We start from the raw sequence: 20579 nt of genomic DNA, 5'->3' as shown, positions 1-20579 counted from the left end.
TAGGGGCAGCAACCTTAAAGAAGAAAGGGTCTAAACCATCTGACACTGTTTTTTTTGGAGGGGGGGGGGGGGGGGGTCGAGTTTCCTTTAGCACCTCGAACTCAGTGCCTTAGCCCATACACTGCACTGTTCATGCTCTATGTGAATCAGCGTTAAACGACCTCAATTTACAAGCGCCTGGGAGATGAACACATAGCGCCTCGACATATACAGTCCAACAGGTTCAAAAAGAGGAAGACACATTTCCTTATTTGGAATTATATGTAATGACATTGTTTGCCACGAAAAAAACTATGTAGTGAATCTTTTTAGAAACGGCGTTACCCACTCCAGTCAGCAGACGGCGAAGTCTTTCAGGTGATGCTTCTCACGTGACGTATAATGTAGTGGACACACGGGTTTCCACTAGTTACCACAGCCACAATGTCAACATTGGCTATATCGAAAGATTAATGAAAACAAACATTTTCTTTTTGGTCTTAATTTAGGGTGTGGCATAAGGTTAGCAATGTGGTTAGCGTTAAGGTTGAAATCTAATTTTAAGAAGATAAATTGTGGGAATGGGTGGGGTTTATGACTTTGTGGCTGTGGTAACTAGTGACGACCGACTGCGTTGGACGCGTCTTCAACAACACCGCTAAATCATCTCTGTAGCTTGTTAGCCAACATGAAATACAAACATTGAAGCTCTGTAGACCATTTTTGTGTAGCTACACGAATCTCGGTGATTTAAACACAGTTCTTTTAACGTTTCTACTAGTTCAATTAAACGTGATTTGCTTGCTAAATTTGCACATGTGTTACCGGGCCTAGCATTAGGGTAGTCGCTAATGCTAACTAGCTAACATCCCTGACAATGAGTTCACTAAGCTACTCTCCCCCTGCTAATGAAGAGGAGGTCTGCTGGACGGAGAAAGCAGCTATGGGGATGAACATTGTCATTAAAGAAGAAGAGGAGGATATTACAGTGATAGGAACGGAAGAAGCTTGTCGAATTAAAAAGGAGGAGGGGATAGAGGCTGTCACAGTGGAAGAAGAGGTAGAAGCTTTCAGAATAAAAAAGGAGATGGCTTCCTCTATCACATTGAAAGAAGAGCCTTTTGGAGTGAAGGAGGAGTCAATAACATTGAAAGAAGAGAAACCTTTTGGGGTGAAAGAGGAGGAGGAGGAGGAGACAGAAGATCCGGTTAACACTGGTGAGAATTGTCTTAAAAACGGGGGGAGAACTATGCAGTTGTTGAACTGGTGTGTGGTTTTAAATTATTTAAAAAATATATACATGTGTCGGTACACTGAAGAGAGCATAACCAGTAAAAAAAAACATTGATTTAAAGCATCAACTCCTATTTATTTATAACATTCAATACACCCCACATACATGTCTGGGGTCCAATCTTAAAGTAGCAAAAAACTAAAATTAAGAATTTGATCACAGCGTATTAAGACTTGTTGTTGTTGTTGTTGTTGTCATTATTGGGCTTATTCTAATGACCTCATATAAAAATACTACTTTTTAAAAAGTGTATTTATTTATTTTCCTTTAGTTTTGTATTCAGAGTTCGCTCATCTATTGCACTCCGACCGAAGGTCCTAGGATGATAAGTGGTATGTTTGGAATCAGATGAGATAGCAAGCTATAACCTTTGTTTTTACCGGTAGTCAAACTCTCTTCCCTTTTACAGATCCAAAAACGAGGCAATATGCAGTTTCCTGGCCCTCCCAGAGCTCTACAGTGAAGGAGGACATCAGAAAGATACAGGAAGAAGCTAATGTGACACCCGTGAGTCCCAGACAGTTTGGTGGTGATGACGATGCTATTCACTGCGACAAAGAATGGGACGTGAAAGACAAGGATTGGTTTCCTAGCAACAGGCTGAAGGCGGAGTTGGCTCCAGAGTGCCACACCCCAGAGCAGAGGGGGAGTGGTGTGAGTACACCCCAGTCACAAAGTGTTTCTGGTTCTCAACATTCCTTCCTTAATTCCTGGACCTCCTTCTATAAATCCATTGGAGGAGAACATTTGAGGTTCATCCAAATACTGATATGTGAATGTTTTTTGGCAAATACAGATGATTCTGATTGGACTTTCTCCTCCACAATATTTATAGCAGGAGGTCCAGAGAATGAGAGGAATCAAGGTAGGTGTGTTTCTGATCTGAGGTTCCTCCTCTTGGACTTTCTCCTCCACAACATTTATAGCAGGAGGTCCAGAGAATGAGAGGAATCAAGGTAAGTGTGTTTCTGATCTGAGGTTCCTCCTCTTGGACTTTCTCCTCCACAACATTTATAGCAGGAGGTCCAGAGAACGAGAGGGAATCAAGGAAGGAGAGTGTTTCCCACCCTAAATTGATTGTTTATTTTTGTGGTTTCCAGGACATGTCTTTCCCTCTCCCAGAGGCCCCAGGTCGTGCCTCTCCCACTGTTGCCTCTCCCACTGTTGCCTTACTGTGGGGTCTGAAGAGGGTGTCTGTGCGGCTGGTCGACTGCAGGAAAACACCGGGTCTGAGTGGAACTGTGAGAGGAGGAGAAGAGGGAGATTCAGATTCAAGTAAGAACAGTGGTGTGTGGATTAGACTGTTGTATAGCAGCTCATTAGTTCTGTGGTCAGTGTATTCACTGTTGTACAGCAGCTCATTAGTTCTGTGGTCAGTGTATTCACTGTTGTATAGCAATCAGCTCATTAGTTCTGTGGTCAGTGTATACACTGTTGTAGAGCAGCTCATTAGGTCTGTGGTCAGTGTATTCACTGTTGTATAGCAGCTCATTAGTTCTGTGGTCAGTGTATTCACTGTTGTACAGCAGCTCATTAGTTCTGTGGTCAGTGTTCTGTGGTCAGTGTGTTCACTGTTGTAGAGCAGCTCATTAGTTCTGTGGTCAGTGTGTTCACTGTTATATAGCAGCTCATTAGTTCTGTGGTCAGTGTGTTCACTGTTGTACAGCAGCTCATTAGTTCTGTGGTCAGTGTATTCACTGTTGTACAGCAGCTCATTAGTTCTGTGGTCAGTGTATTCATTGTTGTGAATTAGGATAATTAACATGGTAGGTTAGTAGAATTAGGTTAAGGTTAGGATAATTAACGTGGTAGGTTAGTAGAATTAGGTTAAGGTCAGGATCATTAACGTGGTAGGTTAGTAGAATTAGGTTAAGGTTAGGATAATTAACGTGGTAGGTTAGTAGAATTAGGTTAAGGTCAGGATCATTAACGTGGTAGGTTAGTAGAATTAGATTAAGGTTAGGATAATTAACATGGTAGGTTAGTAGAATTAGGTTAAGGTTAGGATAATTAACGTGGTAGGTTAGTAGAATTAGGTTAAGGTCAGGATCATTAACGTGGTAGGTTAGGGTTAAGGTCAGGATAATGTGGTAGGTTAGTAGAATTAGGTTAAGGTCAGGATAATTAACGTGGTAGGTTAGTAGAATTAGATTAAGGTTAGCTAAAATGCTAAAACTGTCCTGATGCAACTCAGACAAATCTATCTAAAAAATTTAAAAAACACAACCATAATGTCTATTTACCACCACAGACCGATGCTGGAACTAAGACCGCACTCAACAAACTGTGTAATGCCAACTCTATAAGGCCATAAGAAACCAGGAAAATGCTCATCCAGAGGCGGCGCTCCTAGTGGCCAGGGACTTTAATGCAGGGAAACTCAAATCAGTTTGACCTCATTTCTACCAGCATGTTAAATGTGCAACCAGAGGGGATAATTCTCTAGACTACCTTTACTCCACACAGAACGCAAGGGGACTGGTGGTGTAGTTGAGTGAGATGCCTACCTCTACCAAAAGACAGTGAATGTCCCTGCTGTTGACAATGGGACCAGTTTATTCCGATAATGGAGGAGGTAGAACATCAGACTGACGACGGGTCCTCACCCTGGAGTGGATGTTGAGGGGAGAACATCTAGGTCAATGCCAACGACGGGTCCTCACCCTGGAGTGGATGTTGAGGGGAGAACATCTAGGTCAAGGCCAATGACGGGTCCTCACCCTGGAGTGGATGTTGAGGGGAGAACATCTAGGTCAAGGCCAACGACGGGTCCTCACCCTGGAGTGGATGCTGAGGGGAGAACATCTAGGTCGAGGCCAACGACGGGTCCTCACCCTGGAGTGGATGCTGAGGGGAGAACATCTAGGTCGAGGCCAACGACTGGTGATCCCAGCTTTTGGTGGCAGCAGTTATATCTAACTACCCCGACCCCAACAGCAGTTATATCTAACTACCCCGACCCCAACAGCAGTTATATCTAACTACCCCGACCCCAACAGCAGCTACATTGGATTCCAGGAAGCTGAGGCTCATAGCGTCTTATACGAATAACATTTTCAATAAATAACATTGTAGTTAAAAAAATTATGAACAATTTAATGTACCCCTCACATCAACTACCCCGTACCCCTACACATCAACTACCTAGTACCCCTACACATCAACTACCTAGTACCCCTACACATCAACACAGTACTGGTACTCTGTGTATACAGCCATGTTATTACCTAGTACCCCTACACATCAACTCAGTACTGGTACTCTGTGTATACAGCCATGTTATTACCTAGTACCCCTACACATCAACTACCTAGTAACCCTACACATCAACTCAGTACTGGTACTCTGTGTATACAGCCATGTTATTACCTCGTACCCCTACACATCAACTCAGTACTGGTACTCTGTGTATACAGCCATGTTATTACCTAGTACCCCTACACATCAACTCAGTACTGGTACTTTGTGTATACAGCCATGTTATTACCTCGTACCCCTACACATCAACTCAGTACTGGTACCCCTGTGTATACAGCCATGTTATCGTTACTCATTGTGTATTTATTATTACGCTAAATAAATACTAAATACTCAAACATTGTACCTAAAAACTGTCTGGGATCCTGACAAACAGCCACGTGTTATAAAGGACCCACAAGTGTTTGTGGGTCAACTTCCCCTTTAAAGCAGGATTCCGGAGAAATATTTTCAGAATCCATGCAAAAACAAGTAGTATTTATAATCTAACTTATTTTTTTTAAATCAAAAACAACAAAACCGAGTAGCCAAGTGTTTCCAGCATTCAGAAAATCTACACTGGAGTTGCTTGTCGTGGATCCATTTTGTTTGTCTCTGCCGTGCAGTATGAAGGAAGTTAGAGGTCGTTTCACTGGACAATGCTAACTAGCATCCGCTAGCATACCTGTAGACTTTCAGTCATTGCGCTAACACGAGTTGCCAGAATCTCGCAGTATCCGTTTAAAGCCACAGTGTAAGATGTGTTTACCGTCAAAGAGTGGGCCACCAACAAAACAGTATTACCAATGGATCAAATGCAGCCTATGACATTGATTTAAATACTGTAGTCCTCAATTTATGTGATTATAGTGCTCTGCTATAAGACTTTTTAAAATGTAAGAATTGTTTGAAAACTGGCCTCAGGTTATTGAGGGATGTGTTTAGGATTCAACCTCATAGGAAGACAGTTGTTTCATGTGGAGGTTTCATTCAGATCTCTCTTTTAAATACACATACTGTTTTTCTTTAGCAGGTGAAAGACCAGACTCAGAGGAACCAGAGCCAGAGACATCCAAACCAGTAAGACAACACCACTGCTCCCAATGTGGAAAGAGTTTTACCCGGTTAGGGTCCTTGAAAAGGCATGAAGGAATACACGCAGGAGAGGAGACTTACCACTGCTCCCAGTGTGGAAAGAGTTTTACCAGGTTATTTAGCCTGAAACGACATGAGATGATACACACAGGAGAAAAGCCTTTCCACTGCTCCCAATGTGGAAAGAGTTTTACCCGGTTATGGCACCTGCAAATGGATGAGAGAAGGCACAGAGGAGAGAAGCCTTTCCGCTGCTCCGATTGTGGAAAGAGTTTTACCCTATTAGGGAGCCTGAAAGAACATGAGAGAATGCACACAGGAGAAAAGCCCTTCCACTGCTCACTTTGCGGAAAGCGTTTTACCCATTTAGGAAGCCTGAAAGGACATGAGAACATGCACAGAGGAGAAAAGCCCTTCCACTGCTCACATTGTGGAAAGCGTTTTACCCGGTTGGGGCACCTGAAAACACACGAGAGAATTCACACAGGAGAAAAGCCCTTCCACTGCTCTCTGTGTGGGAAGAGTTTTACTCAGTTAGGGGGCCTGACAAAACATAAGATATTACACAAAGGAGAGAAGAATTTCCACTGCTCTCTGTGTGGAAAGAGTTTTATCCAGTTATGGGGCCTGAAAACACACGAGTGGACACACATAAAAGAGAAGCCTCACCCCTGTTCACAGTGTGGAAAGAGTTTCACACAGTCAAGATACCTGAAAAAACATGAGCTGACACACTCCACGGAGAAGCCTTGAAAGAATCCACATTGCAGAGAAATATATATTGGAAAGATATTTACCTGGTTAGGGAACCTGAAAGACCAGGAGGTAACAGACACAGGGGAAATACCTTACCACTGCTCTCAGTGTGGAAAGAGAGATTTAACGTAACTCATTAATTAACTGATGTATTTAACACGTACAGTGCTCCAACACTTGTCTCATATTTTTTGACTGACTGTTTATTTGTTTATGCCACACGAAATCAAATTGTACAAAGTGAACTCAATGTTTTTTTTTAACATGAATTGAACATGGAGTGAGTATATCTGTTTCAGTATAGAGTAGGTCAGTTGTAATGCTTTTTAAATAAATTATAACTTTTTAGAACTCTGGCTTTGTGTATTTTCTCTGTGTGTTAATCAAGTGCTATCTATTTACATGTGCTATATTTCCTCTTGTGTTTACATTGTGTATGTGTGTGTGAAAAAATAAACTAATGTACAGACTGAGAAAAACGTACGAATCTAATTCCAACAGTATTTATTCATAATGTACATGTTAATATTGAGAGGGGTGTACTGCAAGGCAGGATCAATAAGGACTAGCCATCTAACTTTGATAAAGAACCAGAAATAACTATGGATTTTCTGGCTCATTCATAAATCTCAACTTAGATATGCGTTTTTCAGACCATGCCCATTTCTAGCGTCCCTTTCAAAATAATAAAAGGTATCTGGCTAACTCATCGATCCTGCTGTTGTTGTATACCACTCAGGTCTAAGTCTGCCTAGAGGAAAACAGGGCAGGTCCTGGCGTTCCACCACCCTAGGAGAAACAAATACCCCCCCCCCCCGTTTCAGTCGCACATGCTCCTTAATATCGTCCTGTACGACCTGGAATTTTAATTCAGGAGTACCAGTGCGCCTATTAAAAAAATATCACCCAGATAAATACTATTTGTAATGATAAAGCTTCGCTGTGCTGTTGTTTCCTGAGTACCGTTTCGTTAGCGTCGTGCTAGAACCATTACTACAGCGAAAACTGCTAATTTCTAAACCAAACAGGACGATTTTTTTTATTCCTGTCACGTATTTTCCATTCATAAACCACGTCGCTTGCTGTTCTAAAACTCCTCGCGGGCTGTTAACCATTTTCTTTTACATGTTGGTTGTTCAGTCATGTTTGTTACCTCATTATCTAGCTAGCCAGGTAGATAAAACCTGTTCACTTTATTAGTACATTCAAACATTCGGGGGCACAGAAAGATTGGAAACGGGAAAGCTTCTTCGGGAGATCACAGCAATGTATTGAATGACAGATCTCTTGGTCGTCACAAACGTTCTGAAAGAGACCGTGTTCTATGTTCCGCATCTCAATAGGAAATTGTGCTTTTACATCGTGTAAAAACCTAACATTACACAAATGACTGATTTGTCTCAATATTTTTGGTATTTCTAATAAAATAGTTTCTAGGGCACAGCATGTGCTTCAGAAGTAGCTAGACATCATATAAGCTATATCTCAATCGATAAAAATATAAATACAAATTATTCTGTAAAACATGCGTTGGCGTTATTAGTCCTGAACTCTACACTATGAATTAGGTTTGAGGAGTTAGCGAGGTAACTTAGTGGTTAACTCTGAGTTCAACTCGGGATAACCAGTCACACGAATGTGGCTCACCTTTAAGCCAGGTACATTTCTATTGTAAGGAATACTTCAGAACTAACCTGGTCTGGGGCAGGCTAACTCAGGACTAACCTGGTCTGGGGCAGGCTAACTCAGGACTAACCTGGTCTGGGGCAGGCTAACTCAGGACTAACTCCACTTATCCTGAATCAAGTGTCTGAGCTGCGTGTTGAGGACCAATGAAAATCAGTTTTCCTCCCTCTCGCAAAGATTGCGTCCTTGTCCCATTTAATTTGAGGAAGACTGATATAAATAAATAATCAAATTGTGTTAATTTTTTAAATATTAAAATACTGATCACATTACATGTTTTCACACACAGTAAAACTTTAGTATGAATAAATAACTATTTTATCGATAGGAGTGGTGAAAAAGGTATTGTGCATTGATAAAGCACAACAAAGATCACATTAATGGCAAGTAATAATGTAATAAAATAGAGATGCCTACTTCACACCAGCCTGCTGAGTTTGCAAGATCCTTCATTTGGATTTCAGCACAAATTAAATATGTGGTTCTGCCCTGACAAACAGAGGTTGCAGTTTGGAAACTGCAGTAATTACAGTCCACGGTGTTATTTTGGATGCATTATTTACTGCATACTGCAGTTATAATATACTCTTACTGCAATACCTTTTGGTAAGGGTGACTCCACCATGGATTGATGGTTCGGCATTGTCTGTCGGTGTTCCACTAGCCATGTGCGACATAAACACTTAAAAGCCTAGCTAGAACAGGCTTGAATAAGCAATCAAGGTAAGACCCCGATGCAGACTGTCGAAGTAACAATGTTTATTGTAACAACAGGGGCGGGCAAAGACAGGTCAAGGCAGGGGTCGATAATCCAGGGTAAAGCGAAGGTACAGGACGGCAGGCAGACTCAGGGACAGGCAGAGTTCAGTAATCAAGAGGTGCAGCAAAGGTACAGGACGGCAGGCAGACTCAGGGTCAGGGACAGGCAGAGAGATTGGCGGGCGGGTACAGGGTCAAAAACCAGGAGGATGAGGAAAGGCAGAAGACAGGAAAATCGCTGGTAAGCTTGAATGAACAAGACGAACTGGCAACAACCAGACAGAGTACGGGTATAAATACACAGGGGATAATTGGGAAGATGGGCGACACCTGGAGGGGGGTGGAGACAAGCACACGGACAGGTGAAACAGATCAAGGCGTGACAGGCTTGAGTAAGCAGCGGGTGCACTATCAATATCCACCATCATAATACGGATATAGCCTGAGCTAGAATGTGAAGCTAACTGAAGCTAGCTAGCTAGCTTCATACAGTAAGCCTGAGCAGATCTAGCTTGCTTCATAGTATACCCCTCAGATCCCGACAATGGCTTAAGACGGTTTTGGGGGGTATTTAAGCTCTGAAGATCCATTCCCCAAGTTCATAAGTAGTTATTTTGAGCCTATTTACAAAACCAAAAAAAACGTAGCGGGAAATACAGAAGTATTTCCTTCTACTCCGCTAGGATCAGCTCGTCCAAAATGTACAAATACAAACTTGAAAACACTGATTATCATGACAATTTAGTCCACGGAGTGAAACTACCGAACAGCAGGAAGCCTTCATTCCATATTGTCCATTTTCCTTTGACCTGTCCTGATTTTGGTATTTCGGGTCGTACATCAAAGCACATATTGATTTGACAGGGCGCTATTTAGGCCAATGGATCGGAGACATGTTATATACCTACATATACTAGCCGGCAACCACCCGGTTCCTCCACCCTGCCCTATCTATTTACATGGACATGGAATCACTGGTCACATTATTAATGTTAAATACAGGGCCTTCGGAAAGTAGTCAGACCCTTTGACTTTTTACACTGTTAGTGTCTTAACACTTAGTACTTATTTATGTAATAAGAAAGGCTCGGAATACAAACAATTGAACTGGAGCTTCACATTTACTCAAACTAGTTAGTACCAGAATAACATAGAACAACACTGCGCATGACCAAGGGTGCTCCATCCTTAAAGGGGACATCAGTAATTAACAGAACATAACATCCACATTTTGTTAGGTTACAACCTTATTCAAATATATATTCATCAATCTACACTCCATATCATAATGACATAGCAAAAACAGGTTTTTGGAAATGTTTGCTAATTTATTACATTTACATAAGTATTCATGCCCTTTACTCGGTACTTTCAAATCAAATGTAATTGGTCACATACACGTGTTTAGCAGATGTTATTGCGGGTGTAGCGCAGTCTGAGGTCCTGAGCGCTCTGGAGCAGGTTTTCATCAAGGATCTCTCTGTACTTTGCTCCGTTAATCTTTACCTCGATCCTGACTAGTCTCCCAGTACCTGCTGCTGAAAAACACTGGACCAAACATTTATTAAGGTAGACCAAGGTAATATTATATGACATAATTAACACCCCCACAGCATGATGCTGCCACCACCATGCTTCATTCATAAATGTACACTGGACCAAACGTTTATAAAGGTAGACCAAGGTAATATGATACGACATACTGTATGTTGCAGATACATTCATAAATCTACACTGGACCTAACATTTATGCCTCGACATCACTCAGCATTGAATCAAATTTATTTGGGTGAAAACCTAATACAACAATATGTAATATATTCCCAGAGGATGGCAAAGTATTAATTAAAATGTGTAAAGGAAACTGCTTGTGATTTGAAGAAGAGACTACCAGTTCATCACAGACACTAGTTAATAGCGCCCAACCAGAGCTTCTAACTACATTGTTTTAGATTGCCTTCTGGCATGTTTGGAAAGCATATTTACTTATTTGAAATGGGTCGAATCTATGTATTCTTTGGTGTGGTTGAATAGTGATTTTATATGCTATTTTTTACCTCAGCTGCATTACCCACTCCAGTCAGCAGATGGCAACGTGTGTATTTTATGTCGGGGGATGCTGTGTGACGTATAAACCAGTGGACGGTACGCTTCTTTTGTTCACAACAAGCCTGGTAAGGGTGAACTTGGGCAACTTGCTAGAAATCGTCGAATTCGAGACACGTTCTGTGTATATTAGACACTGTTTGTTTTTTAAACACACGCACATGTCTACGTGTTAACGTGTTTTATTCCACATAGTTAGCTAGCTATTTTAGCTAATGCTAAACAGCTAATGCTATATAGCTAGCTAACATCCCCGACCATGAGCTCAGTAATGTACTCCCCCACCTTCTAAAGAAGAGGAGGTCTGCTGGACGGAGAAAGAAGCTCCCGTGAAAGAGAAGAAGGAAGAGGAAGCTGTTACGTTTTTTTGTCGGGTAGGTGGCTTGCTAAGTTAGCATTAGCAACTAACCTAAGGTTAATTATATCTACCTAGTTAACGTCCCCGACCATGAGTTCACTAAACGACTCCCCACCTTCTGAAGAAGAGGTCTGCTGGACGGAGAAAGAAGCTCTGGGGCTGAACATTATCGTAAAAGAAGAAGAGGATATTAGAGTGAAAGGAGAGGAAGGTGAAGAAGAGGAGGATATTAGAGTGAAAGGAGAGGAAGAAGAGGATGCAGCGTTCAGAGTGAAGGAGGAGGAGGACCAGGTCACAGTGAAAGAAGAAGAGGAGGAAGAAGATTTCAAAATAATAAAGGAGGAAGAGGAGGAGGCTATTACATTGAAAGAAGAGGATGTTCTAGTGAAAGGAGAGGAAGAACCCTTTAGAGTGGAAGAGGAGGAGACTGAAGATCTGATTGACACCAGTAAGTAAGATCTTAAAAACAGGGGCATAAACTCTGTCTGCAGTTATGGAACCAAAGTATAGTTTTAAAGTGGCATTCTACTGAACGACCCTGCTGTTTAGTCTATTAAACTGGTACTCACTTCATCCATCTGGAACGACCCTAAAGGGGCAGGCATTCTACTGAACGACCCAGCTGTTTAGTCTATTAAACTGGTACTCACTTCATTCATCTGGAACGACCCTAAAGGGGCAGGCATTCTACTGAACGACCCAGCTGTTTAGTCTATTAAACTGGTACTCACTTCATTCATCTGGAACGACCCTAAAGGGGCAGGCATTCTACTGAACGACCCAGCTGTTTAGTCTATTAAACTGGTACTCACTTCATTCATCTGGAACGACCCTGTTGTTTAATCTATTAAACCAAATCAAATGTATTTATATAGCCCTTCGTACATCAGCTGATATCTCAAAGTGCTGTACAGAAACCCAGCCTAAAACCCCAAACAGCAAGCAATGCAGGTGTAGGCTCATTTACTTGTGTGGCTGCCAGCCAAATAGCATTGAACTTCTTTTGTCATCTGATGGAAATTAAGCTATTTTTCCGCCAAATGTGTTGCACTATAGTTGCACGTCCCTGATCATTCTATATATTTAACAGGACCCCTGTCAATACACAGCTGGACTCACCAGCCCCCCGCTTTCTCCCTTGGTATTTACAAACAAACACTTGACTGGCTTAACTGTTCTGGGGAACTATGCTAAAGATTCATAATGTAAAATAATGTGACTGGCTCAACTGTTCTGGGGAACTACGCTAAAGATTCATAATGTAAAATAATGTGACGGGCTCAACTGTTCTGGGGAACTATGCTAAAGCTTCATAATGTAAAATAATGTGACCGGCTCAACTGTTCTGGGGAACTACGCTAAAGATTCATAATGTAAAATAATGTGACCGGCTCAACTGTTCTGGGGAACTACGCTAAAGATTCATAATGTAAAATAATGTGACCGGCTCAACTGTTCTGGGGAACTACGCTAAAGATTCATAATGTAAAATAATGTGACTGGCTCAACTGTTCTGGGGAACTACGCTAAAGATTCATAATGTAAAATAATGTGACTGGCTCAACTGTTCTGGGGAACTACGCTAAAGATTCATAATGTAAAATAATGTGACGGGTGACATGAGATACGCGATCTGTTCTATCTCCTCTAATGCATTGCGCAAGTTGACTGCAGGTATATACTTTAAAAAGTAGATACAAATATTAACATGTATAGAAAAACTTCAAATAAATAGTTTAAAGTATTGATGGTACTGTAGAGATTGTTAAAGATGCAACGAGTGGGGGCCACCAGCAAAATGGGTTTGATACATGTAGAGTCCTGGACAGAGTCTTGTCCATCAGTCGCTGTGGATGGAGTGGAGCATTAAATATAGAGTCCTGGACAGAGTCTTGTCCATCAGTCGCTGTGGATGGAGTGGAACATTGAATATAGAGTCCTGGATAGAGTCTTGTCTATCAGTCGCTGTGGATGAAGTGGAACATTAAATATAGAGTCCTGGACAGAGTCTTGTCCATCAGTCGCTGTGGATGGAGGGGAACATTAAATATAGAGTCCTGGACAGAGTCTTGTCCATCAGTCGCTGTGGATGGAGTGGAACATTAAATATAGAGTCCTGGACAGAGTCTTGTCTATCAGTTGCTGTGGATGGAGGGGAACATTAAATATAGAGTCCTGGACAGAGTCTTGTCCATCAGTCGCTGTGGATGGAGGGGAACATTAAATATAGAGTCCTGGACAGAGTCTTGTCCATCAGTCGCTGTGGATGGAGGGGAACATTAAATATAGAGTCCTGGACAGAGTCTTGTCCATCATTCGCTTCAGGTTAAGAGCGTTGGGCTAGTAACCAAAAGGTTGCTGGTTCGAATCCCAGAGACAACTAGGTGAAAAATATATCAATGTGCCCTTGAGCAAGGTACTTAACCCTAATTGATCTTTGATAAGAGAGTCTTCTAAATGACAAATCGTGTAACAATTTCAATATAATAATGTTTTCGGGTTCACAATAGTTTCATTTCTAAGTACTAAAACATGGGTAGTGGTCCTAGAACAGAGGTCAAAGGTCAATCGGCTAAAAACCTGCCTCTATGAAAGCAAGGTTCTAGAGTGGTATTATTATTTGTATTTTTTTGGCTACCAAGTAAAAAAATAAATAAATGAAAACTGGCCTCGGGTTATTACCAGTCTGGATTAAACCTCATATGAAGACAGTTTTATCATGTGTAGGTTTCATTCAGGTCTCTGTTTAACTAAATACTCAGTATTTTATTGAGGGATCTAGTCTAGATTAAACCTCATTGGAAGACCGTTTTACCATGTGGAGGTCTTATTCAGGTCTCTGATTAGTATTTAGCTAAATACTCTGTTTGTCTTTGGCAGGAGAGAGACCAGATTTTCACTCTGACAGCGGGAAGAGTTCTTCAGTGGCACCGGACTCCGAGACGCCCAAACCAGCGAGACAACATCACTGCTCCCACTGTGGAAAGAGTTTTTGGTGGTTAGGGCACCTTAGACACCATAAGAGAACGCACACAGGGGAGAAGCCCTACCCATGCTCCCAGTGTGGAAAGAGATTTACCATGTTAGGGAACCTGAAACAGCACGAGAGGACACACACTGCAGAAAGGCCGTTTAAATGTTCCAAGTGTGGAAAGAGTTTTACCTGGTTACGGTACCTCAATAAGCATGAAGAAATACATACAGCAGGGAGGAAGACCTGCCAATGCTCTCAGTGTGGAAAGAGATTTACTACGTTAGGGTACCTGAAAACACACAAGAGAATACACTCCGGAGAGAAGCCTTACCAATGCTCCCAATGCGGAATGACTTATAACCAGTTAGGGAACCTGAAATCACATGAGAGAATACACACGGGAGAGAAGCCCTTCCAGTGCTCCCAGTGTGGAAAGAGATTTACTGGTTCAAAGAACCTGAAATTGCATGTGAGAATACATCGTGATAAACATACAAATACACAGGAGGGGAAGGAGGAGGAGGAGAAGACATACCACTGCTCTCATTGCGGAAAGACATTTTCCCGGGCAGAGGACCTGAAATCACATGAGAGAATAGAGAGGCTGTGTTCCGACTTGAGTTTTTGACTTAGAATGTGTTTCTTCTTCAAGCCACATGAAATCATATTGTACACTGAGTACACCAAACATTAGTATCACCTTCCTAATATTGAGTTGAGCCCCCCCCATTTTGCCCTCAGAACAGCCTCCATTCATCGGGGCATGGACTACAAGGTGTTGAAAGCCTTCTACAGGGATGCTGGCCTATGTTGACTCCAATGCTTCCCATAGTTGTGTCAAGTTGGCTGGATGTCCTTTGGGTTGTGAACCATTCTTGATACTGTTGAGCTGGAAAAACCCAGCCTGGCACCTACTACTATACCCGGTTCAAAGGCAATTACATCTTTTGTCTTGTCCATTCACCCTCTGAATGGCGCATACACACAATCCAGGTTTAAAAGGTTAACCGTTAACCTGTCTCCTCCATATCATATAAACTGATTGAAGTGGATTTAACACGTTTAAAAATAAAAAATAAATCACATTTATTTAACCAGGTAACAGAACACACAGAACACATATAACACATTAAACACACAACACATAGAACACACAACACATAGAACACACAACACATAGAACACACTAGACATAGAACACACAACACATAGAACACACTAGACATAGAACACACTACACATAGAACACACTACACATAGAACACACTACACATAGAACACACTACACATAGAACACACTACACATAGAACACACTACACATTAAACACACTACACATAGAACACACTACACATAGAACACACTACACATAGAACACAGAACAATTTTTTTTTCCCCCCACCTTTATTTAACCAGGGAGGCCAGTTGAGAACAAGTTCTCGTTTACAACTGCGACCTGGCCAAGATAAAGCAAAGCAGTTCGACACATACAACACAGAGTTACACATGGAATAAACAAACATACAATCAATAATACAGTAGAAAAATCTATATACAGTGATAATAAATAGACCATGGTGGAAAAGTAATTACAATATAGCAATTAAACACTGGAATGGTAGGGTGTGCAGAAGATGAATGTGCAAGTAGAGATACTGGGGTGCAAAGGAGCAAGATAAATAAATAAATACAGTGTGGGGATGAGGTAGATTGGATGGGCTATTTACAGATGGGCTATGTACAGGTGCAGTGATCTGTGAGCTGCTCTGACAGCTGGTGCTTAAAGCTAGTGAGGGAGGTTAGAGTCTCCAGCTTCAGAGATTTTTTGCAGTTCGTTCCAGTCATTGGCAGCAGAGAACTGGAAGGAGAGGCGGCCAAAGGAAGAATTGGCTTTGGGGGTGACCAGTGAGATATACCTGCTGGAGCGCGTGCTATGGGTGGGTGCTGCTATGGTGACCAGTGAGCTGAGATAAGGTGGGGCTTTACCTAGCTGAGACTTGTAGATGACCTGGAGCCAGTGGGTTTGGCGACGAGTATGAAGCGAGGGCCAGCCAACGAGAGCATACAGGTCGCAGTGGTGGGTAGTATATGGGGCTTTGGTGACAAAACGGTTGGCAATCATTTGAGAAACCAAGGCTGTTGAGTCTGCCAATAAGAATGTTGTGATTGACAGAGTTGAAGCCTTAGCCAGGTCAATGAATAGGGCTGCACAGTAATGTCTCTTATCGATGGCAGTTATGATATCGTTTAGGACCTTGAGCGTGGCTGAGGTGCACCCATGACCAGCTCTGAAACCAGATTGCATATCGGAGAAGGTACGGTGTGATTCGAAGTGGTCGGTGATCTGTTTGTTAACTTGGCTTTCGACGACCTTAGATAGGCAGGGTAGAATAGATATAGGTCTGTAGCAGTTTGGGTCTAGAGTGTCTCCCCCTTTGAAGAGGGGGATGACTGCGGCAGCTTTTCAATCTTTGGGAATCTCAAACGATACGAAAGAGAGGTTGAATAGGCTAGTAATACGGGTTGCAACAATTTCGGCAGATAATTTTAGAAAGAGGTCCAGATTGTCTAGCCCAGCTGATTTGTAGGTTTCCAGATTTTACAGCTCTTTCAGAACATCAGCTATCTGGATTTGGGTGAAGGTGAAGTGAGGGAGATTTGGGTGAGTTGCTGTGGGGAGTGCAGGGCTGTTGGCCAGGGTAGGGGTAGCCAGGTGGAAAGCATGTCCAGCCGTAGAAAAATGCTTATTGAAATTCTCAATTATCTTGGATTTATCGGTGGTGACAGTGTTTCCTAGCCTCAGAGCAGTGGGCAGCTGGGAGAAGGTGCTCTTATTCTCCATGGACTTTACAGTGTCCCAGAACTTTTTGGAGTTTGTACAACAGGATGCAAATTTCTGTTTGAAAAAGCTAGCCTTTGCTTTCCTTCCTAACTGCCTGTGTATATGGGTTCCTAAACTCCCTGAAAAGTTGCATATCGCGGGGGCTATTCGATGCTAATTTCTGTTTGAAAAAGCTAGCCTTAGCTTTCCTTCCTAACTGCCTGTATGTTGGTGAGATCAATAAGGGACCATATCTTTCACCTGGACTCACCAGGTCAGTCTATGTCATATGAATCCATATGTGTGATTTCATAGTTTTGATGTCTTCACTATTATTCTACAATGTAGAAAATAGTAAAAATAAATAAAAAACCCTGGAATGAGTAGGTGTGTCCAAACTTTTGACTGGTACTGTAAACTGTATAATGTATTGTTACACCATGTAGGAAGAGTATAGACCTAGTCTGTTCATTATATACATCTAAACTCAGCAAAAAAAGAAACTCCCTTTTTCAGGACCCTGTCTTTCAAAGATAATTTGTAAAAAATCAAATAACTACACAGATCTTCGTTGTAAAGGGTTTTAACACTGTTTCCCATGCTTGTTCAATGAACCATAAACAATTAATGAACATGCACCTGTGGAACGGTCGGTAAGACACCAACAGCTTACAGGTGGTAGGCAATTAAGGTCACAGTTATGAAAACTTAGGACACTAAAGAGGCCTTTCTACTGACTCTGAAAAACACCCAAATAAAGATGCCCAGGGTCCCTGCTCATCTGCTTGAACGTGCCTTAGGCATGCTGCAAGGACTCATGAAGACTGAAGATATGGTCAGGGCAATAAATTGCAATGTCTGTACTGTGAGACGCGTAAGACAGCGCTACAGGGAGACAGGATGGACAGCTGATCGTCCTCACAGTGGCAGATCATGTGTAACAACACCTGCACAGGATCGCTACATCCGAACATCACACCTGCGGGACAGATACAGGATGGCAACAACAACTGCCCGAGTTACACCAGGAATTTACAATCCCTCCATCAGTGTTCAGACTGTCCGCAAAGGCTGAGAGAGGCTGGACTGAAGGCTTGTTGACCTGTTGTAAGGAAGGTCCTCACCAGACATCACCCGCAACAACGTTGCCTATGGGCACAAACCCACCATCGCTGGACCAGACAGGACTGGCAAAAAGTGCTCTTCACTGACGAGTCGTGATGGTCGGATTTGTGTTTATCGTCGAAGGAATGAGAGTTACACCGAGGCCTGTACTCTGGAGCGGGATCGATTTGGAGGTGGAGGGTCCGTCATGGTCTGGGGTGGTGTGTCAAAGCATCATCGGACTGAGTTTGTTGTCATTGCAGTCAATCTCAACGCTGTGCGTTACAGGGAAGACATCCTCCTCCCTCATGTGGTACCCTTCCTGCAGGCTCATCCTGACATGACCCTCCAGCATGACAATGCCACCAGCCATACTGCTCGTTCTGTGCGTGATTTCCTGCAAGATAGGAATGTCAGTGTTCTCCCATGGCCAGCGAAGAGCCCGGATCTCAATCCCATTGAGCACGTCTGGGACCTGTTGCATCGGCGGATGAGGGCTAGGGTCATTCCCCCCAGAAATGTCCGGGAACTTGCAGGTGCCTTGGTGGAAGAGTGGGGTAACATCTCACAGAAAGAACTGGCAAATCTGGTGCAGGCCATGAGGAGGAGATGCACTGCAGTACTTAATGCAGCTGGTGGCCACAGCAGATACTGACTGTTACTTTTGATTTTGACCCCCTCTTTGTTCAAGGACACATTATTCAATTTCTGTTTGTCACATGTCTGTGGAACTTGTTCAGTTTATGTCTCAGTTGTTGAATCTTATGTTCATACAAATATTTACACGTTACGTTTGCTGAAAATTAACGCAGTTGACAGTGAGAGGACTTTTTTTGCTGAGTTTATATGGACAGTGGCCTGCTCTCCTAACACTGCAATGATATTAAACTATATGAACAGTGCCCTGCTCTCCTAACACTGCAATGATATTAAACTATATGAACAGTGGCCTGCTCTCCTAACACTGCAATGATATTAAACTACGTGGACGGTGCCCTGCTCTCCTAACACTGCAATGATATTAAACTATATGGACAGTGACCTGCTCTCCTAACACTGCAATGATATTAAACTATATGGACAGTGGCCTGCTCTCCTAACACTGCAATGATATTAAACTATGTGGACAGTGACCTGCTCTCCTAACACTGCAATGATATTCAACTACATGGACAGTGCCCTGCTCTCTTAACACTGCAATGATATTAAACTATATGGACAGTGGCCTGCTCTCCTAACACTGCAATGATATTAAACTATGTGGACAGTGACCTGCTCTCCTAACACTGCAATGATATTCAACTACATGGACAGTGCCCTGCTCTCTTAACACTGCAATGATATTAAACTATATGGACAGTGACCTGCTCTCCTAACACTGCAATGATATTAAACTATGTGGACAGTGACCTGCTCTCCTAACACTGCAATGATATTCAACTACATGGACAGTGCCCTGCTCTCCTAACACTGCAATGATATTAAACTATATGGACAGTGCCCTGCTCTCCTAACACTGCAATGATATTAAACTATATGGACAGTGACCTGCTCTCCTAACACTGCAATGATATTAAACTATGTGGACAGTGACCTGCTCTCCTAACACTGCAATGATATTAAACTATATGGACAGTGCCCTGCTCTCCTAACACTACAATGATATTAAACTATGTGGACAGTGCCCTGCTCTCCTAACACCACAATGATATTAAACTATATGGACAGTGACCTGAAAACGTATGTTCCTTATAATAATTAACCCTCACATAATGCTGCCCAAAAACAATGAACATTTCTCTCACCCAGTGGGATATAGGCTATTTAGGTGAGTGTTGGTGTTGACCCATAAGGCAGTGCCCACTTACCCAAAGGCAACATGGACAGATAGGACTCTACCTGTGTAGAGCACATGCCCCTTTGTCCTTCCAGTCTCTAAAGTGTTAGCGATGATGCTAATGACAACCATCATGAGTGAGTGCGTTTGTCTACCACTATGTGTAGTTGTTAGCGATGATGCTAATGACAAGAATAATGGCGCTAAGCCTTTTTCTTTAAATTATAATACATGTTTTATGAGATTGTAGATGGATCTTAGACCATTCCTCCATACAGAATCCTACCAGATGTTTTATGAGTTCTAGAACACACTGGGAGGGATCTTAGACCATTCCTCCATACAGAATCCTACCAGATGTTTTATGAGTTCTAGAACACACTGGGAGGGATCTTAGACCATTCCTCCATACAGAATCCTACCAGATGTTAATGAGTTCTAGAACACACTGGGAGGGATCTTAGACCATTCCTCCATACAGAATCCTACCAGATGTTTTCTGAGTTCTAGAACACACTGGGAGGGATCTTAGACCATGCCTCCATACAGAATCCTACCAGATGTTTTCTGAGTT

At 42.3% G+C, this 20579-nt stretch overlaps 1 protein-coding gene across 2 annotated transcripts; it reads left to right on the top strand.

The window, feature by feature from the left end:
• The first annotated feature begins 599 nt into the window (after window positions 1–599).
• On the top strand, window positions 600–6840 carry LOC139395682 (zinc finger protein 79-like). 2 transcript variants are annotated; one of them, XM_071143010.1, is made up of 4 exons: window positions 600–1196; window positions 1683–1780; window positions 2374–2548; window positions 5541–6840. In XM_071143010.1, the coding sequence occupies exons 1-4, from the start codon at window positions 857–859 to the stop codon at window positions 6356–6358; spliced, it is 1431 nt and encodes a 476-aa protein (XP_070999111.1). In that variant the 5' UTR covers window positions 600–856; the 3' UTR covers window positions 6359–6840. The 2 variants fall into 2 exon arrangements, with proteins under 2 accessions (XP_070999111.1, XP_070999110.1); XM_071143009.1 differs by having other exon boundaries at window positions 607–1196; window positions 1683–1927; window positions 5541–6717.
• The last annotated feature ends 13739 nt before the right edge of the window (window positions 6841–20579 follow it).

Source organism: Oncorhynchus clarkii, unplaced genomic scaffold (assembly GCF_045791955.1).
Source record: "Oncorhynchus clarkii lewisi isolate Uvic-CL-2024 unplaced genomic scaffold, UVic_Ocla_1.0 unplaced_contig_6263_pilon_pilon, whole genome shotgun sequence".
NCBI lineage: Eukaryota > Metazoa > Chordata > Actinopteri > Salmoniformes > Salmonidae > Oncorhynchus > Oncorhynchus clarkii.
This window is presented reverse-complemented; position numbering and strand designations above follow the sequence as displayed.

What these genes read in the sequence shown, in the direction of transcription:
- LOC139395682 (XM_071143009.1), top strand. Translation starts at nt 857, where the DNA reads ATGAGTTCACTAAGCTACTCTCCCCCTGCTAATGAAGAGGAGGTCTGC. An exon ending in CAGAGCAGAGGGGGAGTGGT is followed by an intron (nt 1,928 to 2,373) that starts GTGAGTACACCC and finishes TGTGGTTTCCAG; the next exon opens with GACATGTCTTTCCCTCTCCC. An exon ending in AGAGGGAGATTCAGATTCAA is followed by an intron (nt 2,549 to 5,540) that starts GTAAGAACAGTG and finishes GTTTTTCTTTAG; the next exon opens with CAGGTGAAAGACCAGACTCA.